Raw genomic sequence first — 24,929 nt, forward strand, 5'->3', positions numbered from 1 at the left:
GAAAGAAAAGCTTGTAGTTAGTTCAAGGATCACTGGCCTTTAGGAGTGTTTTCCAGTCCAGTCTGTTGGGGTACCACGCCCTGGCCCCAAAGTCTGCCTTCAGCGTTCCCTGGGGACCTTGCTGCTCCATTCCCTTGCTGTTCTGCTGCACTCCCCCAGTGCTTTGTCTCAGTGAGGCGGGATCAGATCGGGTGCAATTCCCACACTGTGTCTCTGGTGTTGTCCCCCGTAGGGCCATGGGTCAGTGAGGGGCATCATGTCTCATAGTCGGGCTGGCCATGTGGTAAGAGGATGCATTTTAATGAGAAAAGCTGATGACCAATTGATCTAGTGGAATTTTACTTTTGTAAGCATGTTATTAATGCTTTGATCATGTGCCCCAAAAGCCTCTACTATGTTTGTTTGAAACATGCTTTGCACCTTTTAGTTGAAGCCAGTTTAAAGTTGGGCTCAGGGCCAGTGATAAAACCTGCATCTCTACGGAGTCTGAAGTGCTTTGTGAAGCCTCTTTAATGATATTGCCAACTATTGTTAAGGTTAACTGAGGATAAGAGGTTTTATTTCTCTGCCAGTAGTAGGGGAATAGCTTTTCCTATCTTCCAAAATCTTGGGACAGGTTAATAATGTGGTTGGGAAGTTGTTTTGTTCATTTTCCCCTTTTCTGTTTCTGGTAATGACAGTGTCTTGCTAACAGTTAGAATCGATGTATCAAGGAGGTGATTTAAAACCTGGCTTGTATAAATCTGTTTATACTCCAGCTTGAATAACTTTGATCAACCAGTACATATACGAGCAGAAGTGTTATCATAGTTGTAGACACTTTCTTTTAGAGCGAGAGCAGTCATCGTAGGATGCGATTGGCTTGCTTGTATTGTAGGTTAACGTTAATACTCTTTTCCTCCTTAAAAATCTTAGCATAGATTCTATAGTGAGTAATTCTAGATACTTAAGCCAAGCCTCCATTGTGATGGTACGATCTGTGCACCCCTCCCATGTCCTAGCTGTCTATATGACCTTTACTGACTACTTAGTGTTGTTCCAGCCCTGAGTGGTGGACTCAGAGCACTGGTTACAGACCTTCAGGGCACATGAGCATCTTCAGTACCCTTGTCTAAAAGAAAGTGTTGACTGCTGTACTTTCCATCCTTTATGAATTCTTTAAAAGCATCTATTATTTTTAATTTGCAGCAGCTCTTGCCAGGTAAAAAGTTTTGGGAAACAGATGAATCCAGCAAAGATGGACCAAAAGGAATATTCCTGGGTGATCAATGGCGAGACAGTGCCTGGGGAACATCAGGTAATCTAGATCTAGCATCTGTACTGTGATTTATGCCTGTCTTAGAGCTCCTTTCCTCAACACCTGGCAAGTCATGACTTTTTACATCAGTGACATACGCATGTCAAGCAATGTCCTGTCCTGTGGTATAAATTGCCATTAAGGAGCTTATCTGATGTAACTTATGAAAAAGTAACACGAGCAATTCTTCAATTTTTATCGAAGTTTTAGCTACAGGGGAATAGTTTTATTTGAAGTGACCACAATTTCAGCTCTGACGTCCTGTTCTGTATTGCTATAAGCAATCCATGGAATTAGAAAATCCATGCCTGCCTGTTGAAGTATATGTTTCAGCTCCACTCCCTACCCCGCCCCTGTGCACTTTGTATGGATGAGCGCTTTCAATATGGTTGGGGTCAAATCCAGTCATTGGGCACAGACGCTCTTCTGACAGACTCTCTGTGATGAGGCCTGAGGGAACTTGTAGCGGCAGAAACACTAACCGCAGCAGGAAGTGACAGATAAAAGAGAGGGAGGAGACACCCCCCCCCCAAAAAAAAAAAAGTTGACATGGCCCTGCGCCGTCTGAGCACAATGCAAGAATGGAGCCTCGCAATGGCAGGGAGGCAGCAGCAAAAGATCAGATTAGGTTGTGTGTGTGTGTGTGTGTTTTCTTTAAGGACAGTAAAAAAGACATTTGTTTTTGTAACATTAACAACAAAAGCATATTAAAAGGAAATTTTGCTACCTGATGGGAACCAACCATTAATCTACCCATTTAGCTAGATAAGCTAGCTATGTGCACTGCTGTATTCCTGTGCTCTCCTTGAGAAATGAGGTGTATTCTGATTCCTTAACCTATGTAGAATAGCATAATTATGGAAGAATGCATTAGGAGGTAAGGCTCTGCTGACCATGGCAGGCGTGTCCTGATTCCCAGTCATTGGTTTATCCATGAGACATCACTCATAATTTGTTTGGGCCTCTGGCTGCACTGTATCATGTTTGTGTATCTTTTTTGTAGATCATTCAGTTTCCCAGCCAATCATGGTGCAGAGAAGACCTGGTCAGAATTTCCATGTGAACAGTGAGGTCAATTCTGTACTGTCCCCACGATCGGAGAGTGGGGGACTAGGCGTTAGCATGGTGGAGTATGTGTTGAGCTCATCCCCGGGCGATTCCTGTCTAAGAAAAGGAGGATTTGTAAGTTGGCCTGAGGAACTTGTTCCTATCTCTCTCTCTCTTTTTTTTTCTTAAAGCAAAATATGCCTGTTGAGTGTCCTTAGCTATTTATAGCACAAATTATAGGATATTTTAAAACGTATAATTCGAGCCCAGCAAACATAGTAGGTGTAAGTGAAACTTTTTAAAAATGAAGAAATGGTATTTCTCATAACACATACATCATAATGTGAGGTAAGAACTGGGATCTCAATTGATTGGTCTACCGGAAAACAATTTGTTTGGTTTATACTAAAAACACAAGCAGCAAAAGAAAGAACAAAGAAAGCAGAAATTGGATGACAATAAGTAATTCCAGACTGAGGGCTGTGATTTGTGAAAAATCCAAGGACGTTTATAATGGATATGATATGTGGGTTCATTTTTGTTTTGCCAGCGAGGCCTTAATTACAAAACCGTCTTTGGCTCTGTTTGTTGAACAGCTTTGTTCCTCAGACCCAGGCTGTCAGGAAGTTCAAAGTTCTGTTAATTCTTTATCTGTAATTTTGTTCTGATTAGTTTTAGATTCATCTGCCCATCTGATGCTAAATTATAGCCAGAGCAGTTTTTCTGTTGTGAGCAGTCTTCTGCAGGCATCTTGGATCACTTCTCTAACTTGGATCATTGTCTTTCTTGTATTTCTATACCCAGAAGTCTCAAGATGCATTTCCATTTACGTTTTCTTCATTTTGTATTTCATCTTGGTACAGCGAGGAAGGCCATGAAGGGCACCCTGAATCTATGTTCCCACGTCTTGTCATGGGTCACCTTGTTTTCTGCCCTGTCAGGGCCACTTCTCCCAGCACGCTCTCTGGGCGTGTACCTGCTGGCAGTCCTTTAAGGGGTCTTCTTTCTTCACAGAGTTGGTGGAAACACTCCGTTATCTTTTAATCCTGTTTCCCCACAAACTTCGAAGCCCTCTCATATTAATAATTTTGCTTCCATAACTTGTCTCCTTTATCTTACAGCAGCTGTTGTTTCCCATTGTAATATGCCTGTTGCTACAGATCAGAGGTGTTGTCCTGTTTCCTTAGTCCACTTTAAGGTTCTGTTGAGTACTACTGTATATACTTGTGTATAAACCTAGTTTCTCAGCACGTTTTTATTGTAGTTTTTGTGGTAAAATTAGGTGCCTCAGCTGATATTCGGTCGACTTATACTCGAGCATATATGGTAATAATTTTTGGGGAGGAGTAGATTTCCACAAGTGGCAAGTACAGTGCTTTACATTGTTAGTAGACATTAAATGGATGATTCTTTACTTGGCTGACATGAAGAATGCAGGTTACACATGAGGTAACCACAATCCATGTGGAATTAGTCTTCACTCTAGTCATGTCACAACTGACAGTGACTATGGCTAGGGTTCTAGGGCTTTAAACTTCTGTTCTCCTGAAAAAATAGAAAAACTAATTGAGCTTCTTAATCTGAGACCAACCAGTTTGGATTTCTCTCAGCCTTATGCCTGAAAGTTTGGTGTGAGGAATTTGACCTGATGGGTGCCTTCTATTTTTATGGCAACCCTTAAGCCTTTGTCTTAAGTGCTTAACCTCATTGTAGTCAAGTTGATTCCGACTCATAATGACTCCTATAGGACAGAGTGGAATTGCAGATGGATTCCAAGTGTGTAATCTTAAAGAAGCAGAGTGCCACGGCTTTCTCATACAGAGCAGCTGTTGGGTTGGAACCACTGACCTTTTGGTTAGCAGCTGAGCACTTACCCTCTGTGCCACTAGGGCTTCTTCAGATGTCACAGGTACTGCTTCGACCGACAGTGATTGTGGCTAGGACTTCTTCTTCTTTTTTTTTGTGGCTAGGACTTCTAGCTTCATTTCCACTATATTAAAAAAGGAAAAAAGCCAAATAGATAAGGTTATGGAACTTCTTTAATTCAAGAGACTAGTTTGGATGTTAGGCTTATGCTTTTTAGTTGGTGTGAGGAGTTTAACCTGGCAGGGGATCTTTTTATTTTTATCATTACCCTTGGGAAGGTTAAGGGACTAAACTAGGGCTTTTGTTTTGAATAGTGGTCATTCTAAAATTGGCCCGATGGCTTCTTGGTCTTTTGACTATGCTAAGACTCTAGGCAGGTTTCATGTCCTGTAGATGAGATTAAATCACTCCCATTGAGTCTATTCAGATTCATCGTAATTCTCTATAGAGTTTCTAAGACTGTGTCTTCATGGGAGTAGACAACCTTTGTCTTTGCCCCATGGAGAGACTGTTGGGCTTGAACTGCAGATCTTGTGTTTGAGCCTCAGACTAGACCACAGTGCCACCAAGGCTTTGCGGTCAGATTGGCTTCCTTTATTTGAGCTTCCTAAGAGGCTCCTTGGGAAGGAGATCTTTCTCTTGAATGTGAAGAATGGGATCAAGCCATATTGTTACCGTACTTGCTTGTTGTTCTATGGGAAGAACGGAGTTACTTCTCTCTCTTTTTTAACCTTATCCCAAGTTCACCTCTTTTTCTGCCCTACATTTTCCTTGTCTCATGAATGGAGAGTACTCTGAGAAAGTGCTACCTTCTAATTGCTACTCATAACTTTCACTTATTTGCTGTAGGATTAAAGTCAGTCAGTGTCACACATGAATAAGTAGTTAGTGTTGTGGTGAGCTGGGACCTGTCAGACTGGCTATGACTTCTGTCATGTGTGTGACCAGCTTCTCATTGTTGGGTGGGCCAGATGACATGTGTCTGGGCTATTGTGAACGTCATAGAAGGCAGAAAAATAATTGGAACTAGAAGAAAGATAAAACACATTGACTTAAAAATTTTTTTAAAGGCATGTTATTAGAAGAATACTTTTATGACCGAAGGTGAATCTTTTGGGTTCAATATCTTGTATTTGCTTTTGTAAAGGTGGTTCTATTTTTAGTTGTCATGGGAGACAGAATTTCCTCTGTAGTATACTGTGACCAGGATAGAGGAGCCGAGAAAGATGCAAATGATTAATGTACTAACCTGCTGTGAAAAAGGTTGTAGGTTTGAGCTCCCCAGAAGTGTGCCTAGCAAGAAAGGCCTGATGGTAGAACTTGGAAAAGCCACCCAGTGAGCACCCTAGCATACATGCATTGAGCTGGAATTGACCCCGTTGTCACGGGTTAGTTACCAGTCAGATAATTTACTGGACCTCTCACGTTAGCACAGTGATAAAGTTGAAATTTCTAATTCTGTTTTCCAGCTTTTTCTCAGAAAACAGTTGTGATTAACAAATTATTAACCCATATTTTTCTGTGAGTTGTGCTTATTACCAAGCCACCATTTTGGTGACCAGGGGCCTGCAACCCCTGAGCCCTGTGATTGTGTTCTGTTGCTCTTCTTCCTCTCCTGATTTTGATCTTGTGGGTTAGGGTGGCCATCGACAGAACCTCTGCTTATGGATACCAGAGCTTTCTGCTTGTCATAGTACTTGTTTTCTTGTAAAAGCTGTTTTTCTTTTCGTTAAGTCTGGCTCATTAGCAAGCAATTGACTTCAAAGGCAAAGGAAATGGAATGTCTGCTTGTAGGCAATTGTTCTGAAGAGTGCTACTAGGTGGTTTAGGGGTCAGAGCACTCAGTTGTTTTTACTTTTTTGGGGAGACTGTATTAAGTCTACCTCCAAGAAGCCATGGGGAGCCCTTTTTAATTCCTGAGAGCTGAAACATTATCTTTGATCAGTGCAAACTCAGCTTACTGTCATGGAGTTGGATTCAGGCTTATAACATCTCTGATAACACAGTAAATATAGACCTCAACTACTAAGGGGTCATTCTCCTGTGCTGACAGCAGATAAACCCAGCAAACCCAGCCTCTTGATTAAAGACTATACAGAATTCAGGTATTCTACTCATGCTGGTGAGTGGTGTTTTCCCTTTTCAATGTGGGTGTTTCTTGATTATAGCTTGAATGAGCTCTTGGTCCAATTTTTTCTGTAGTTTATTTGATTGCACAAATAGTCCCATGTGAGTATTTTGTCATCTGTGATAGGAATTCTTTCAGGCTGACAAGAAGAATCCAACAGTATTATAGTCTTAATATGTACTGAAATATTGGTAATATTCATTACATATATGAATCAGACACAGTAGTCAAGCCAGAATCAAGTTTTCTCTTGAGATTTTTCTTTTCACATCTTTTATTTATCCCCAGAATTAGACAGTTATTATTTTAGAGAGCTTGGTTTCAGGATGGTGACAAAATCAGATGTAACTACTAAGTGAAATTGCCCATCTAAGGACCTGTCACTGGCCTTCCAGAATTCTAGCTGATAGTCTTCACGCAGGCTGAAGCCTAGTGAGTCAAAAAAGGAGCCCGTAATTTCATGTGATCGTGCACAGGTCTTGCTGGTTTATGGTGCCTAGGGAAATGTGAAGACCACCCTAACCTTGGATTAAGGTGAGAAGTCTTCTAACCTCGCAGGAGAAAGATCTGTAGGAAAAATATCTTGAGGTCTTTCTCCTGGATCTGTAGAGGCAGTTTTCTTCTCTGACCTGAAGGGTACCTGCAAATGCATGGGATTCACTGGAGTCACAAAGCTCGCCGACTTGGTTCCCTAGGCTTCACTGGATGTGTTTTAGGGAATCAGTGGTCAACTGACTTTGTACAATGCCACGCAGGTAGTGTCTCCGTTGACTGATTGTTCATTTGAGAAATGAAGATTATTAGTCTAATTAGTGTGACTATGTAATATATGTATGAAAAAGCCCCTCAAAATTAATGAAACAGTAGCATTAATATCTCCTGGGAGCTTGAGAATTGCAGACCTTACCCAAATAGTACTGAATCTACATCTGCACTTTTTTACTCCCCTAGGTGATTTTTATGCGCGTTCAAGTTAAATAAGCACTGCTGTAAGGCAACATTTTGGGGAGAGTTTAATATGCTCTAATTGCTTATGGAACAAATTGAGAGATTCTGTGTATTTGGGAGAGCACCCTCAAGTTAGACTTCCTTGGCAAAACTTTTAGACAGAGCCAAGGTAAAGGCTTAAAACAGCACTTCAGAGAGTCGTTCTTTGTGCCTCCTCTCTGTAATAACAACAAGCATCTTTCCCTTTCCTGGTTCTGGTAGTTATCACAGCAGAGCCAAACAGTATTTGTGCCTTTCTGCACATTAGGGATTGATTGTGAGGACCCTGTGTATAGGACCAGGTAGGTACCATCGTACTTGTTACTGAAATGCACATTTCTACAGCTTTTGTGCATTTTGAAATTAGGTAGCATCTTTTAAATTACAGAGTATCTTATAGTTTTCCTTGGCATTGCTTCCTTTTTAGTGATATAGAAAATAACGGTCAATCTTGTACTGTAATGGCCTCTCAGATTCAGTGTAATATAGCAGTCCCTCATGATACATGGATACATGATTCTGCACATGTATCTCAGAAAAACCAGTGGGATCTAGTGGTTGGAGGTTATAGCCTTAACAGTTGTCTTTCAGAGAAGAAGAACGTGAAACATTGAGCAGTTTTGAAGTCTTAAGAGAGATGGAGGTGGTGGTAGGTATTTCTGTGGAAAAAAAGGCTTCCGGGAATAAATTGGATAAATTGCTTATTTAACATCTTGGGACAACCTTTTAGGTAGATCTTTGTCCCTATAAATTTATAGGTGAGGAAAAATGAGACAGGGATGTAGTGGTGGGGCCAGTTCTAAACTCTAATATACGGTAATTTAGTTTCGTAACTACATTAGTTTCTACTTCTACTATGCTGTATTGACTTATGAGTTGGGCTCCTCTTTAAGATGTTACATTTTAAAGTAGTTTATATAGCTAATCACTTCAGACATGCTGATTTTTTAATATTTGAAAATTTTTATTATGAAAGCGGTTTAAAGAAATTTGACTTTTCAGTTCTTTGGCAGTTGTGAAAAACAGACAAAGTTTGAGCAGAAGAAACCAGTATTCTACTCAGCATTGCCATGGTTTCTGGACTCTCAGAGTCAAACATAAGAAACACCATTCCTTTATAGAAAGAAGGGAGAAAAACTCCTTGAATGTACCTTCTGCCATGTGGAGCTTTGTGTGAAGGTCACTGCAGTAAGAGGAGGAGGAATTAAATTCTGATTCTTTGCCTTCATTCAGAAGGAATAGGCTTACCCTGAAGTATTTCTCCTTTCATGTGAACCTTTAGAGAGGAGGCTTTGATCTCAGCAGCACAAGTTTCTGCCTGGGCCTGCTCTGCTCCCGGTTCCTGGGGCTGGCAGTGGGGACACATGCCTCAACCTGTGCGGGTCTGTAACTCTCAACCCTTGGACAGCTTTCTTGGCCTGATGCATTTATAGTTAACATTGATCTAAAGGGAACCTCCAAGAAAAAGTTCCTGCTAATCCTGCTTTGTTTGTCTCCCCCCCCCCCCCCCCCCCCCCCCAGTGGCATTCCCCTGTATCTCCACCGGAGTGTTCGGTAAGTAGGTCTGCGTTGGGGTGGGGCCAGGCCGTGTCTCCCCCCCCACCCCCCCACCCCCAGTTAATCTACTATTGTGCTTTTTGAGTACTTTATGCATGAGAATTGGGAAAGAAACACAACAAAACTGAAGCTACCTTTTGTCAGGTTTCTATTGGACTTGATGGTATGTTTTGTTGTAGAGGGTTACATGTTAGGGCTGCCAGCTACAAGGTCAGCAGTTTGTACCCACCAGCTGCTGTGGGAGAAGATGTGGCCTTGAAGGCTTGGACACCCACAGGGGCAATTCTGCTCTAGCCATGGGAGTGTGCCAGGAGTCAGGATCGACTCAGTGGCAGTCAGTTTGGTTGTTTGGTTTGGCTGAGTCACCGAAGGAGGTTTTTTTTTTTCTCCTTTTAAAGTAACATTTGCAAAAACTTCTGTAAACCAAAATCCCTAGGAGCTGGCCTAGGCGCTTATAAATTTCTGAAAGATTGTGATGTTCAACTTCACAACTGTCATTGTGAAAATGACAATGCCTCCAATGGGGCCAGATTGGCTCCGAACTGGTGTTTGAGGGTTATGCCACGTACTGAAGCCACCTAGAAATTTAAATCTGGTACCATAGGTAACCTAAAAATCCATAGCTTTTGCTAGCGTAATATTACATCTAGATAAAATGCTTTACTTAAATTTTGTTCACGCCTTTTAAAAAATGTTCTTTTCTACCTTGTTGGATCCCAAGTTAGCCCTGTTTTACAGATAGATGAGAATGACGTGTTTAAAGACCTGTGACCAGGGAAGTAGAAAACCGCTTCTGTGCTTCCTGAGTCAGTACTTTAAGGACCGCCTCATGATACCTTGTTTGTTTTTTTTTAAAAGCCCATAAAACTTAGCCCGTTTATACCAATATTCTTCTTCCTATAGGGTCTTCACATCTTTAATAGACTATTTTAATGTCTTCTTTTTAAAAATTATAATCTCATTACTTTTTAATTTGTAAATTTAGAACATAGAGAATGGTAGCATAATGAACCATTACTCTACTTAAACACATTTTTATTGTGATAAAAGCCATGTATAATGAACTGTGCATTCTCAACAATTTCTGCATGTGCAAGTCAGTACCATTTATTTCCACACTTGTGCACCTCTTGCCGTTATCCCTTTCCAAATGAATCTACCACTATTGGCAGACACTCAGTGCCCCTCTAAGTTAATAAATCCTTTACCCCCCTCCCACCCAACTGTGGTAACCATCAGCAAACTTTGGTCTCTGGTTGCTTATTTTCCACAATATGGCCGTGTTTCGAAATCCAGAACAGTTTGCTAGGAGGCGTCCCACTGTGCTTTTGTTGGCATGCGGAAATCAGACTCTGAATTAATCTGCTTTTCATTAAGGGCCATTGTTGATTTGCTAGAGCTTTTTTCTCTTAAGTAAAGTTTTTATTGAAATATGACCTATATAGAGAAAAGTGCACCAATCATAAATGTACGTCTTCATGAATGGAAGTCTTTCTTGGGTCCCTTACCCCTGTAGTGTGTACCTACTACTCTTTAAAGACACTAAATAGCTTATGCATGGAAAACCAGAGAGCAGTATTTTGTATGAATCTACTATACGGTATTAGATCTTAGCCCATCCCAGAGAAATCTTTGAAAAGTCAGCGCTTTGCAATATAATTGGGAATCTGCTTGTCAGTGGCTAAGTTTTGAAGCCAGAGCTTCAATACTTTCAAGTTTATAGATGGTCTGAGTAGGTTCTCGGCCAAGCCATTATATAAGGATCACTATCCAAACCCTTTCCCATTACATCGGATCATTAGGGAAAGAATAATTCATAGTGCTTTCCTACCAGTCATCTTGCTTGTTGGTAAAACTTAATGCTGCTTCTTTTTCCTATATTTACTCCTCATTGGCTGCAGACATATTGAACTCCTCGTGAGAAATTAGAGGTTGTTCTGTCCCTCCTGAACCAGTCATTTGCTTTGTAGGCTTGTGTGCAAAATAATTTAGGCATGGTATTGAGATGATTCTTATCCAAACTACCTGTTTGGAATTGGCATTAATGGATTTGATTCGGGAGAGCTGCTTGTTATCGAGATCACATTACTCCTATCTAAACACTTGATCATGATGACAATGGGAAGCGCCTCCTTATTTTAGCACATCAGTTTGGCAGGACTTTTTGGGTTCATATTTATTGATGTCTGCCAGGCACTGTATTTGCAATAATGGAGGGAGCCATTGCTGCTAGATATTTAAACAAACTTTTTTAATCTGTAGAACCCGGTCAGTTTTCCACATCCACTCTTGGGTCTCTTTGTTGTACTTAATTTGCTACCACTCAGTCCTTTTGAGCCAATGTCTGCCTCATGCTTTCAAGGTCTCCTCTGAAACTCCCATCTCAGCAGCAGCCATAGATAGCTGAGGTTGACCATCTTGATGCCATCTGAAGCAGAGTTCTCTATCTATTTTGAGTTCCTTCTCACATGTGTTCACTTTTCATATTAGCCAAAAACTCTTTCATGTCCCATATTTGAACAGGGAATGATTGACTATAAAAGTAAAATGGGCTCTGAACCAGTTGTGGAAAAGGTTTAAGCCTTTCTGGGCCCGGGATCTCTTTAAGAGTGACTCTTTGAGATCATCCATTAGTTTTGCACCCGAAGGTCTGTTCAAAGCTGTCTGCTGCCCCTGGTCTCCATTACTGCTTTTCTCCCACTGAAGTTCAGTTGTGGTGGCTGGAAGTGCGGTGCAGCAAAGTTTGACCGATTGGATCTTGCCTTTTACCAGGAGTTTGAATTTGATCTTGTGCCTTTGTTTCTTTCTGTACCAGGGATTATTGGTGGGGACAGACAAGCTTTAGAAAAGCAAAAGTTACTTGTTCTTTGGAAAAGTTCTTCCAATGATTTTGTATCATGTAGAGTGACTGTGCTTAAAAAAAAGGTTCCCTTTGGCAAATCCAGACACATTTGCTTTCTATATCGGGGCTTACTATAGGCTGTTGTAAGGGGACAGACTTAATTTCCTTTGAAGACAGGGCATAAATGTGGCTGACAGCGCATCAGTTAGTTTAAGCTCAGTGTTTCAAGCTCCAGCAGTTCAGAAATAAATTGTGTGCATCAATATGTTACTCAATGTGCTCCCACAGCTGCCTCATGAATAACTGGCCGTGGAAAAGGCAGGTAGTAGAAGATAGCAAACAAACAACCTTTTTGGTGCAAGAATTTCACAGTTGGATTTAATTTAATTTTGAAGACTTCAACAAAGATTAAAGTTAGGCAGCTATCTATGAATTGTTTATGGAGTAATCAGTGAGACTTACAGGGTGCAATTGGGGTGGCAGGAGTGTCAATTGGCAAGGCACATATTCCAAGGTAAAGTAAAGAATAATTGTGTTGGGATGATTTTAGGCCCCACCTAGTTCAATATTTGGAAGTTCCGGGAGGAATGTCTATAGAACGGGAGAAAAGCAGGAATGATAGTTGAGGGCTTAGCCTTCCCCTGTCCCAGCGGTTCCCAGCCTGCCTGCTGCCATGCCCCGTTCACACGGTTCACGCTGTGTGGCCCCCACCACAAAGCTTATTGTCGTTACTACTTCACAACTGTCATTTTGCTACTGTTAATGAATTCGTCGACTCCTATGAAAGGAGTTCTTCGGCCCCCAAAGGGGTCACGACCCCCAGGTTGAGAAACACGGCCTTATCCCATTAGTTGTCATACCAGGGACTTACTAGGATTCTTGCTATTATACAGAGTTACATTTGAGCGTAGTGGAATGAGAGAAGGTGTAAACTAGTGCTGTGCTATGCTATGGGTAGGCACAGGCAAAAAATGGATGGTGGAACACTGAGTATGATAAGATTATCCTAAACTCTTGTAACATAAATGTCTGTCTGTCTTCCCTGTCTGGCTAGATTTTCTGCAGTGTTCCTGCCTCTTTGTTGTCTGTTAATTAGATTGTAATGTCTGAAAGAGCAGAGACTACCCTGTTCTAATTTAGTATCTAGTGTAGTGTGGTGTCCACAGTGGTTGATCATTAGTTGATGATGAATAGTGAAGCTGAAGCTATTTTTTAAACAGGGCCCAAGGGATGCAGACAGTGATGAAAACGACAAAGGTGAAAAGAAGAACAAGGGTACGTTTGATGGAGATAAGCTAGGAGATTTGAAGGAGGAGGGTGATGTGATGGACAAGACCAATGGTTTACCAGTGCAGAATGGGATTGATGCAGACGTCAAAGATTTTAGGTTTGTATGTTTTACACTTCTGGTTTTTGAATGGGGGATATGGATCTGTGTTTTGTTTTGTTTTTTACTTTATCTCCCCCCATCCCCACAAAACACATTTTTCTTCTCTCCCCTGTATTTCCTTTCAACGAATTCGGTCTAGTGTCATCCATACCACAAAGAGTACAAATTAACTAGTAGGGTTGAAGTTTTAAGGACTGTCTATGCCCAAATCTTTGTTCAAACATTAGATTTTGCATTTGTAGTAGCTGTAGAATTGGCACAATGATTGCATAAAGATCATTTTAGTGATTCTCAAATAGCAAAAACCCCTGGGATCAGTGCCTTCCAAATCACTGTATTGGGGAGCCCCGGTTGCAATGGGAGTGTGTACTATCCCTTTGGAGTGCTAGAGGGGAAATATTAAGAACCTCATGTGTTTAAATCTCATAAGCAACTTTTTGGGTACGTGGGTCAGGTATCATTTCCCATAGTTTATAGAGACAGCAATGTAGTTTACACAAATCCCTCCTAATCACTGTTTGTGAGTCTTATCTTCTGGTACTGCAAAGCATACCATATAATATTGTATATGTATCTTCCATATGTGGCATATATACACTTATTTTTATAGCTTTAGCTGTGATATATAAAATATGAAAATCTTCAAAAAGCCCTTGCTAATGATTTCAGATAGAGAGTTTAATTTTAGGATAATTTAAATGTTAGTCTAAAGCTAATGTGCATGTAAACACATTTTGTCTTAATATCTATCGATGATAAAATATATTTTAATTCTCATTAACAACCACTTTCAGTTGTGTAGTATTTTCATCTAATTTTATATCTTGTAAGTGTAATGGAAGACAATTTGAAGCACAGAATAATAAGTGCTTATCTAAAGCCTGCCTACAATCTACAAATGTCCTTCCCATCCTGAATCTCGGGTAGTCTTCCGTGTTTGGTGATAGTGATTTGCCTGGAGAGAGAGCGAGAGAGAGCGAGAGAGCAAGCGCGCACATATATACATATGTATGTAAACAACAGTACATTTAAAAATTTTTATTGGGGGCTCATACAACTCTTATCACAATTCATACATACATCAATTGTATAAAGCACATTTGTATATTCGTTACCCTCATCATTCTCAAAACATTTGCTCTCCATGGAAGCCCCTGGCATGAGCTCATTTCCCCCCCTCCCTCCCCGCTCCCCTCTCCCTCATGAACCCTTGATAATTTATAAATTATTATTTTGTCATATCTTACACTGTCTGACATCTCCCTTCACCCACTTTTCCAAAACAGTACATTTTAAGTTGCATCAGCTGCAGGATTTCTTCCAAGGATGAAGGGCATGGGATGTGGTAACAGGCTACTCCCCCTTACAAGAACATGACATTCTATGTCAGTCTGAAGCTCGTTCAGTCCTGCTGTCCTTTTACATTGGGTGATCCTGGCTTCCTCGGAATATCCTTGTATATGCCTGTGTCCCGCATAAGTATTAATAATGCCCCCTTAGATCTTAGGATTATCTTTGCTTAGGTGATAAATTATGTTCTCATATTACTTTTGTATCTTAGAGTTGTTTCCTTAGTAGAAGCATATCATACATAATGAATTTACTTTGGAGAAGTTAGAAATTATTTGCTGCTTCTAGTTTTTCACAAGTGGAGACAATTTCAACATTGGCCAGTAGTATCAAAGTAATACCTAAGGGGGCGGGGATAATACCTAAGGGTTTGTTTTAGTCATTCTCTGATAGGGAAAGCTCCCTTAGAAGTCTACTTTTTCTATTCCCTGTATTTTTAAAAAGATACCACACTGCTTTGGGGAGACATTTTTCTACCTAAATTATGAGATTTTTGATTCCATGGTTGTCACTGGCATCAAAATTTTTTTTTTTCATCTAAACCTGGGCCCTCTTGGTTAAAGGGATTATAATAAACAGCAGTTAATATCTGCCTAGGGAGTGGGTTGTGGTGGGAAGGCAAACAATAGAAGTGTCATTTTAGAGCATGTTTGCACTGTAAGCACTCAGGTTTTCTGGTTGTTTTGTAGAAATGCTTTTAAGTACTGTTGATACTGAACTGTGTCAAGGACATTGTTCTTAACTTGGGTTGCTGTAGTATCCCTCCCCGCTCAAAATAAGGTTTAATGCCCTTTACTTTTTCTGTTTAGCCGTACCCCTGGTAATTGCCAGAACTCTGCTAATGAAGTGGATCTTCTGGGTCCAAACCAGAATGGTTCTGAGGGCTTAGCCCAGCTGACCAGCACCAATGGTGCCAAGCCTGTGGAGGATTTCTCCAACATGGAGTCCCAGAGTGTCCCCTTGGACCCCATGGAGCATGTGGGCATGGAGCCTCTTCAGTTTGATTATTCAGGCACGCAGGTACCTGTGGACTCAGCAGCAGCAACTGTGGGACTTTTTGACTACAATTCTCAACAACAGGTACTGTGTGTGTCTCTGTCACCCTCTTTACTCTCCCTCCAACCAGCACATTGTCCACATGGCTACACTGGTGGGGGGAGGGGCAGGGGGAGAAGGGAGGGATGTTTTAGCTTATCTGTAGCCCACCTTCAGTAAGGATTCACATGACTTCTGCATTGTCTTTCCCTCAAGAAATGTGTTCCTGGCCCGAGGTTGCAGTCAAGAGACACCCCCCAGTGCTTGCTCTTTGGCTCTTCTCTTTCCCCAGGGGCTTCAGGAGCGTAGATGGAATGATGTTGCTTGTAACACTGGATGCTAAACTAATCTCTCTGATAAGGATTATGATTGTGATGCTGTTCATTCTTTTGTTTGTTTTTTAAATAGTAAACTCGTTGATCATAACTAGTACAGGGTCAGGCCGCCCCTGTTAACCTGTCTGTTCATTAAGTGAGCTACTGCAGATAAACAGATGTGCCCCTTTTAAAAGAGTTAGTGTGTGATTGGGTAGGGAGGTGATACAAAATACAATTTACTTTCTGCTTTTATTAAGAAGTTTCTGACCATTTTGTATGTGTGTTTTACCACTGTGCAAACATAGTACGATTAACTGGGGTGGGGGCCAGTGTTGTGAAGTCTTCTATTCAGTATATTTAAAAGGAAAATCAGATGTCTGAATTATATAAAAGGGGCAGGGTTTCCAGAGCTTGGTCAATATTACATTTTTGCTTAGTATTTGAAGCAGTGTGATATGCCTTGGATTTCTGATATTCCTTAGTTTTGGAAGTTTACAAAAAGAATCCTTTCATGAGACAGTGCTTATGTTACTAGAGCATTTTCATATAGATGAATAGATGTATTACTCAGGGCTCGTGTGTACTTAACAAAGATTCCAGAGGTGAAACAAAGTATATCTTACTTCCTGTAGTTTAGTTCCTCATCGCCCATTAGAATCTCCACGCCTCTCTGAGTATGTGTGTGTGATTATGAGGCTGTTCATTCTTTTGTGTGTGCCCTTGTCAAAACCACAACTTCCTTTTACTGTATGACCCTTTTCACAATGCATACTCAAAATAGCAGTTTTCAAGTGAACCAGAACTGACTTAAGGTTCAGATGTCAATTTGTGCATTTAGGATACTAATATAATTTCTGTAATTTGAGGTGTCTGGATATAGACTTTTCCTAGCTAGAGTCTCCTAGGCTAGGAATTTTATTTGAATTACTTTCTTTTGGTGTGACTCTCTGGCCATATAAGGTTCTAAGTTTTTTGTTTTTAAAATCATTTTATTAGGGGCTCGTACAACTCTTATCACAATCCATACATACATCAGTTGTGCAAAGCCCATTTGTACATTCGTTACCCTCATCATTCTCAAAACATTTGCTCTCCACCTAAGCCCCTGGCATCAGCTCATTTCCCCCCTCCCTCCCTCCTCTGCTCCCCCCTCCCTCATGAACCCTTGATAATTTATAAATTATTATTTTGTCATAGCTTACACCAGGTGTCCTCCAACTACAGCCTGCGGGCCACATGCGGCCCACTGAGGACATTTAACCGGCCCGCTGGGTGTTTTTGTCCCATTTGTTTTTTTCCGTCAAAATAAGATATGTGTAATGTGCATAGGAATTTGTTCATAGTTTTTTTTTTTTTTTAACTATAGTCCGGCCCTCCAACGGGTCTGAGGGACAGTGAACTGGCCCCGTTTAAAAAGTTTGAGGACCCCTATTGTCCAACGTCTCCCTTCACCCACTTTTCTGTTGTCCAACGTCTCCCTTCACCCACTTTTCTGTTGTCCATCCTCCAGGGAGGAGGTTATATGTAGATCCTTACAATTGGTTCCTCCTCTCTACCTTGCTCTCCCTCCACCCTCCTGGTGTCACCACTCACCACTGGTCCTGAAGGGATCATCCGCCCGGTATTCCCTGTGTTTCCAGTTCCTATCTGTACCAGTCAGTGTACATCCTCTGGTCTAGCCAGATTTGGAAGATAGAATTGGGATCATGATAGTGGGATGGGAGGGGGGAAAGCATTTAGGAACTAGAGGAAAGTTGTATGTTTCATCGTTGCTGCACTGCACCCTGACTGGCTCGTCTCCTCCTCGCAACTCTTCTGTAAGGGGATGTCCAGTTGCCTACAGATGGGCTTTGGGTCTCCACTCCGTACTCCGCATCATTCACAATGATATGATTTTTTTGTTCTTTGATGCCTGATTACTCATCCCTTTGACATCTCGTGGTCACACAGGCTGGTGTCCTTTTTCCATGTGGGCTTTGTTGTTTCCGCGCTAGATGGCTACTTGTTTATCGGTTCTAAATTTTTGTTCCCATTTGGACCTGCTCCTCTTTCCTTGTTATTGAAGAGTTTATTTCTGGATCCCTAACCTTTTGATTTTCTTTTGTTTAACTGTAATCAGAGCTGGGATTCAGTTTTGGTTTCAAAATATTTGTTTTTTAATTTAATTTTTATATATTTAATTTCCATTTTGTTTTTTTGAAGGCTTAAAAAGTATTAGGGCTTGAGTAGAAACACCCTTTAGTTTATGCCAAAGCAGTTAGTATGATTACATCAATCGCATCACCCAGTGATAAAGTGTGTCTCTACCCCACACCTCACCTCTGCAATTGTTGAGAATGGTTTATAAACGTTTGCTGGGCTCTTGGCTCCCTACACGTGTTTGGTTGCAGTGACGTAGGGGACGGTTCCTCAGATATACTACTGTTACATTATGTGGTCATTTTATGTGATCATAATTGTAGTTTTTCTAAGTAAATTGTTTTTGCATTCTAGTACTGGTATGTACAGTAGCTTGTCTAGCAATCATTGACCTAAACCTCTACGTACCTCAAAGACCATCAATCTCATTAGCGGCTCATCCATAGAACTAGACTTCATTAAGAAGGAAGGAAACATTTTCTACTGGTAGTGGGTGCTTTGTTCTTATATTTTATACAATATTGTTTACCTTTTAGCTTTTCCCCACATTTTATTTTTTTCATTTCTACCAGTTTCCATCCTCCTTTATTCTTAAAAAGTCAATGCCACTACCACATGTTGTCTGTCTTAAGATTTAAAAAAGTTCTATACCTGCCTCCTTTGCACTCCACTGAATTACTATACTTGCTATAGGCTCTATGCTTCTTGGGAACAAAGATTGGACCCTCCCCCTCTCTGTCCTCCGGATTGCCTTTCAGAGGCCCAGCTTTTAGGGGAGCATCCCTTTCTTGATGATGATGTCTCAGAGTACGCCATGTAGCTCGCACGCTTCGTACATTTAGACATTGACACCAGCCTTCTCCAAAGCTGTGGAGACCACTCTTCGAAGCCTAGCATGGTTCCTGCTCCCCTCTCCCCCAAATGTTGTTTATTGTGTTGTTGCTCAGAAAATATACAGCAAAACATAGCCAATTATTGAAAGTTTTTACACATTCCAAATACAGACTTTAATTATATTCTAGTTGTGTGCAAACCCTTTTTTCTGGGATGTTCCTCTTCCATGAACATCGATGCCCTCTCAAGTTTCTGACTCATCTTTGCCAAGTTGCTGTTGCCAGTTTTATCCTTATAGATAGTTCTTAAAAGGAGCATGATGCTCACAGCAGAGATTTTTCCTCAACAAAACAAAACAAAGTAGCTAACTGTCATCGAGTTGATTGCAACTCAAGTGACCATGAAAGGCAGAGTAGAACTGCTCTGTGTTCCCGAGGTGGCAAATCTCTGTGGGAGCGGACAGTCTCGTCTTTTCCTCACGAAGTGGCGAATGGTTTCTGTTTGGGCAGCCCACCCCTAACCCACCACACCACCAGTGCGCCTGGCTTTTCACTGAATGTCTGATGACTTCAGGGGTTATGATTGGTTTAAAGCTTAAAGGCAGTACTTAAAGGGGTTTACTCCAGAAAATCTAGAGTCCTTAGAAGAAGTAGAGATTCTGCTTTGCTTTTTATCCCTCCGGATAAGGATTCACTTATGGGATTTTTGAAATCAGTATTCAGGAAAGACAGGCCAGCACCATCTATTTCTGGTGTCCTGCCAAATGAGGTATCCACCAGCCCCACATTTTTTGCCCTCCAGTTCTTGACTCTCTTCTGTGGCTGCAGTGAACAGAGAGCAGTTGTACTTTGGGTGGCCACTTGCAAGCTGTTCAGACCCAGGCTCTACACAATGAACTAGGAAGTAGAAAAGCAACACTGAATACATTATTAGGCCAACTAACTGGGATATCCCATGAAACCACAGCCCTAAACCTCCAAATTCTTTGGTTCCTTATCCACATCCACAGCCATAACAGCCACAGTCGTTTTCTTTTTTGGTGAGGTGGTTGTTGTAAATAAATCTAACACCTTTTGCCAATCTTTGTGCAGTGTACCACTTATCGACAGCAGTGGAAACAATTGGCTGTGCTACAGCCCTACCGTTAATCAGTGTGTGTTCAGTTCCCAGAACCTCTCTTCTTCCCTTCTGTACTTGGTAAACACTAATAAACTTTGGCCTCTCTACATTTGCCTTTTTGTGTCTTTTTATGTAAGTGTGGTTATAAAGTATTTATCTTTTGGGGTTTGGATTATCTCGTTCAGCATTAATATTTTCACGCTGCATTCCTACTGCAGCACATATATAGCAAACTTCATTTTTGCTACTGGATGAATAGTATTCCATTATACAAGGTGCCTTAACGATGTCCATACAAAAATAGAATTAAAAGTCAATGGGAAAAAGTGGAATTTCTCTAAGAACTTTTTTAATCCCCTCTATTTGTTAATCCATTCATATTTTGATGAACATTATCCTTCCCACCCCCCCACACACAAATTTTTGGTATTGTTGTGAATATGCTGTAATGAACATTGGCATGTTTTTGAGTCTGCATTCTGGTCTTTTGGGCATATATGCAGGGGCGGAGTTGCTGGGCCATATGGCATTTCTAGTTAAAGTTTTTTTAATGAAACTGACACACTTTTCCATAAAGGCTTCCACTATTTAACATTCCCACCAACATTGCGAAAGGGTTCCCTACTGCCTCATTACATCTGTCACTCGCTGTGGGAGGGAAGTTGCTGCACACTATAATTTTGGTTTGCATTCCTAGGACAACTAATGACTGGCACCATCTTTGTGTGTCACTTGAATGTCCTTTTCAGTAAAATGTCTTTTCATGTCATTTGACTAATTTATGATGACATTGTTTTTTTTAAATCGTTTTATTAGGGGATCACACAACTCTTATCACAATGCATACATACATACATCAATTATGTAAAGCACATTTGTACATTCATTGTCCTCATCATTTTCAAAACATTTGCTCTCCACTTAAGCCCTTGGCATCAACTCCTCATTTCCCCCCTCCCTCATGAACCCTTGATAATTTGTAAATTATTATTTTGTCATATCTTGCCCTGTCCGACGCCTCCCTTCACCCACTTTTATGTTGTCCATCCCCCAGGGAGAAGGTCACATGTAGATCCTTATAATCAATTCCCTCTTTCCAACCCACTCTCCCTCTACCCTCCCAGTATCGCCACTCACACCACTGGTCCTGAAGGGATCGTCCGCCCCGGAATTCCCTGTTTCCAGTTCTTATCTGTACCAGTGTACATCCTCTGGTCTAGCCAGACTTGCAAGGTAGAATTGGGATCATGATAGTGGGCGGGGCAGGGGGGGCATTTAGGAACTAGAGGTAAGTTGTATGTTTCATCGTTGCTACATCGCACCCTGACTGGCTCATCTCCTCCCCGAAACCCTTCTGTAAGGGAATGTCCAGTGGCCTACTAATGGGCTTTGGATCTCCACTCCGCACTCACCCCCTCATTCACTATGGTAAGATTTTTTGTTCTGATGATGCCTGGTACCTGATCCCTTTGATATCGCACAGGCTGGTGTGCTTCGTCCACGTGGGCTTTGTTGCTTCTGAGCTAGATGGCTGCTTGTTTACCGACATTGTTTTTCTTTTAAGTTTTATTTATGTTTTAGCTTGTAGATTTTTGTTAGCTATCTGGTTTCCAATAACACTTTCTGGTTGGTCTTTCACATTTGGAAGTCTTTTGATGAATGGAGAATTTTACTATTTATGAGCTCTCATTTATTTTGACTTTTGTAGTTTTGTTTTTATATTAGTCCATTGTTGAAAGCGAGGCCTGACAGTGTTGTCCCTGAGTTTTCTTCTGAGAACATTTGGTTTTCATTTGTATGCTTAGTCCATAATGTATTAGAATTTGCTTTGTGTACCATGTGAGGTAAGGAAGGAGTAATTTTCTGCATGTGGAAATCTAATTTTCATACATAATTTATCCAAGAGACTCTTGCTTCTCCTTTTAATGCACTTAGCACCCTTATTATAAATCATTTGAGAGCGTGTGTGTTAATTCTGGACTCTCGATTCCTGTTTCAGTATTCTTTGTGTCTGTTGTTAAGCAAGTATCGGGTTATTTTTATTACTGTAGTGGTATAATATTTTTTTTTTAATCAGGAAATGTGAATTGTACTTTGTTCTTTTCTTTCAGCATCATTTTACTTCAAGGTTTCTTGCTGTTCCACATAACGTTGGGTTGGTTTTTCTATATCTGAGGAAATTGGTTGGAATTTTGATTAGGGTTGCTTTGAAACTAGATCACTTTGCATAGCATTGACATCTTTAATATTTTTTCCAATCCATGGACATGGGACATCTTTCCATTTATGTCTTAATCTTTTTCAGCATAAAAAAAAAGTCGTTCTCATTGTATAAGTCCTTCACAACTCTGGTTAGATTATTGCTTCTACAGTCTCCCCACCCCACCCCACCCCCACCCCATTTTATCACAACCCCGGGGTGGTATTGTGCATTTTGGGAAACCCTGCTTCAGATGCTATTGTAAGTGGGGTTGTTTTTCTAATTTAATTTCCTTTTTTTAGATTTCTTATTGCTTGTTTATAGAAACGGTGGATTCCTGGAATAAATCCCATTTGGTCATGATCTATGACTCTTTTAGTATATAGCTGGAATCTGTTCAGTAGTATTTTGTTGTAGATTTTTGCCCGGTATGTATTTTAATGTGCTGGTCATTTAGAGCTGGCAGGCTAGCTATTCCTCATTAAATAACCATGCCTATATCACGTCTAGCAAATGTACTTCCTGGATACTTAGTTACCCTTTTAGGGCCAGGGTCTTCGTGTCGTCTGATCAAAAGCCATGAGGCCCTCTCATGAGAAGAATGTACCTCTGTCTTTTGATACATAGTTTTTTTGGTGTGTGCATAAGATGAAGGGGCTTCATAAAGGTGTGGGACAAAAAGGAAGTTAAAAGATAATGAAATATTTTTCACAAATCTTTTGAACTCCCCTGTATGTATGTATGGATGTATATAAACTGTGTGGCCTGTGGAGGAAAGGATGTGTGGAATATGAATTGTAATCTTCTGTTCATATCTTTCTGTTTTCTCTGTAGCTAACTACGTCCTTCATGAATAGGGCAGATTTTCCTTCTTAGGCAACTCTCTAAGCATTGTCATTTATTGAGTTAGTTAGTATTAAGGATGTATTCGATGCCAAGTCGTGGAAGAAGCTCAGAGTACTGCGCATGTTCCCTGTTCTTTAGCTAAGCTGTTACTGGTAGACAAGGTGAGCCTTGAGCTGTGCCTTGGCCGACTTATTTATACCAAGAAGAGAACGAACATTTCGTTGGAGGAAATAACAAAGCTGAAAGCCTGAAAATAGCAGGGTGTATTCAGTAGGTAGTCTAGAAGCAACCAGCCTGGGTGGTGAATTAGACTGAAAAGCGAGTCCAGTGAGTCTGCATAGACATAGTGTCTGTCTTACTGGCTGTGTTTGCTACCTTATAAGCAACAACAAGGCATTTTTATGAAGTGACATAATTACGGTTTAGGTTTTTTGTGCTGAGAGTTTTGTAGTTGTTGCAGACATTCCCTAGTGTCAAAGTGGCAGAAATAGTTTGTGCTTGACCACTAACCTAAAAGGTTGGTGGTTTGAATTCTCTTAGCCTTTACTACAGAAGAAAGGCTGGATGATCTGTTCACATAAAGGTTGTTGCCAAGAAAGCTGTCTTACAGCAGTTCTCCTCTGTAACAGCTGGGATGCAAGGACCCAGAATTATCTCCATGGTAACCAGGTGGTTTGTTGTTGATGTTTAAACCCATATTCATTTGTTAACTTTTATGACCATTTGTTTTGCCCTCCAGAAATCATAGGTACTGTTAGTCCTCACACATTAAAAAAAATCATAGAACATTTGTATGTGTTTAGTTGGTTGGTCAGGAGTACTATCAGAAAGTGTGCGCGCGCGTGAGGTGGCCTTAGTGAGGGCCTAGGTCGCAAGGACAGATGGACTGTATATGATGGGGTTGTTGCTGTAAAATATTTGTGGAAAATGAAATTGAGAAAAATGGAACTTGTCCACGAATCTTTGAAAGCCCTGTCATGTTGCTGACAGTAAGAGGTCATTGGTGTGGTGGGCCCATGAGGAAAGCAGTGTGTTTGGTCGTTGGTTGCAGGGCGCGGTGGCCGTGAGAGCCAAGTAGGAAGGAGCGCCTCACTTCTTTCCTCGCCCTTCTCTGCGCTCTACCACACAGCCAGCCAGTCAGACCGCTGACCACACCAGCCCGGCTGACGACCTAGGAGCAGGCTTGAAATATGTGAAGACTCGACATCATCTGACTTTAATCCTAAGTTTATTTACAGTTGGGAGTCTTCATCTTTTTGTGTGCCCTGAATGTCTGTCTGCACAGCTAGCAGATGGTTGTTCAGATGAATGTTTTTACATGCACAGTAAAAGCAGACTTACAAAGGGAAACAATTACATAACAATAGTATGAAAATACTAGAACACAAACTTTATATTTGCTCTCCTATTGTATACAAGAAAGTAGTAGGTATACTAACTACTGTAATGAACACACAACACTTAGAGATGTTTATTACAAATTCAAAGTGTCATGAAAATAGATGATTTTTGTCAGCAATAAAACCATAGGTGTACCATTTGTTAGAATTAATGTGTTGTTGCCTGTATTCAAAGCAATTACACGCTGATTTATAGCTGGATGTTAATGAAAATAAAGATGCCATTTTTCATGTCCATGTGCAAAGATCTTAGGTAAAAAAAACATTTAAGGCATTTTGACAGCTTGAAATACTAATTGATGTTTCTGTACAGCATTCTTCTGCTCATTGTCATCTTGATTTTGGGAGTTAGCGAAGTGCGTGCATAATTGGCTCATACTATTTTGTAGTATATGATGGCGTGAGCAATATTCTTTATTTTCATATGGGTATATTTCCCTAAATATACTTCAGGAAAGTATCATTAGATTTTATTGTGTTGCATTTGTATGTAGCAGAAACCAGCACAAGTATTACATCGATATAGGTTTAATCAAATTAAAGCAGTTTAGGGACTGTTGCAGGAACTAATTTCA

At 40.7% G+C, this 24,929-nt stretch overlaps 1 protein-coding gene across 9 annotated transcripts in view; it reads left to right on the forward strand.

Moving 5' to 3' along the window:
* Positions 1–24,929, forward strand: part of PUM1 (pumilio RNA binding family member 1) — a 142,222-nt gene that overhangs the window by 62,574 nt on the left and 54,719 nt on the right. For 6 of the 9 annotated variants that reach the window (XM_045298777.1, XM_045298776.1, XM_045298779.1 and 3 more), the window contains exons 4-7: positions 1,189–1,297; positions 2,301–2,479; positions 12,945–13,111; positions 15,274–15,544. In XM_045298777.1, the coding sequence (XP_045154712.1) occupies positions 1,189–1,297; positions 2,301–2,479; positions 12,945–13,111; positions 15,274–15,544 (726 nt within the window). The remainder of the gene's footprint in view (positions 1–1,188; positions 1,298–2,300; positions 2,480–12,944; positions 13,112–15,273; positions 15,545–24,929) is intronic. The other 3 variants (XM_045298780.1, XM_045298781.1, XM_045298778.1) reach the window with 2 other exon arrangements.

The sequence above is a fragment of the Echinops telfairi genome, unplaced genomic scaffold (genome assembly GCF_000313985.2).
Source record: "Echinops telfairi isolate 266 unplaced genomic scaffold, ASM31398v2 ScPeMD7_7457;HRSCAF=8495, whole genome shotgun sequence".
In the NCBI taxonomy this organism is placed as follows: Eukaryota; Metazoa; Chordata; class Mammalia; order Afrosoricida; family Tenrecidae; genus Echinops; species Echinops telfairi.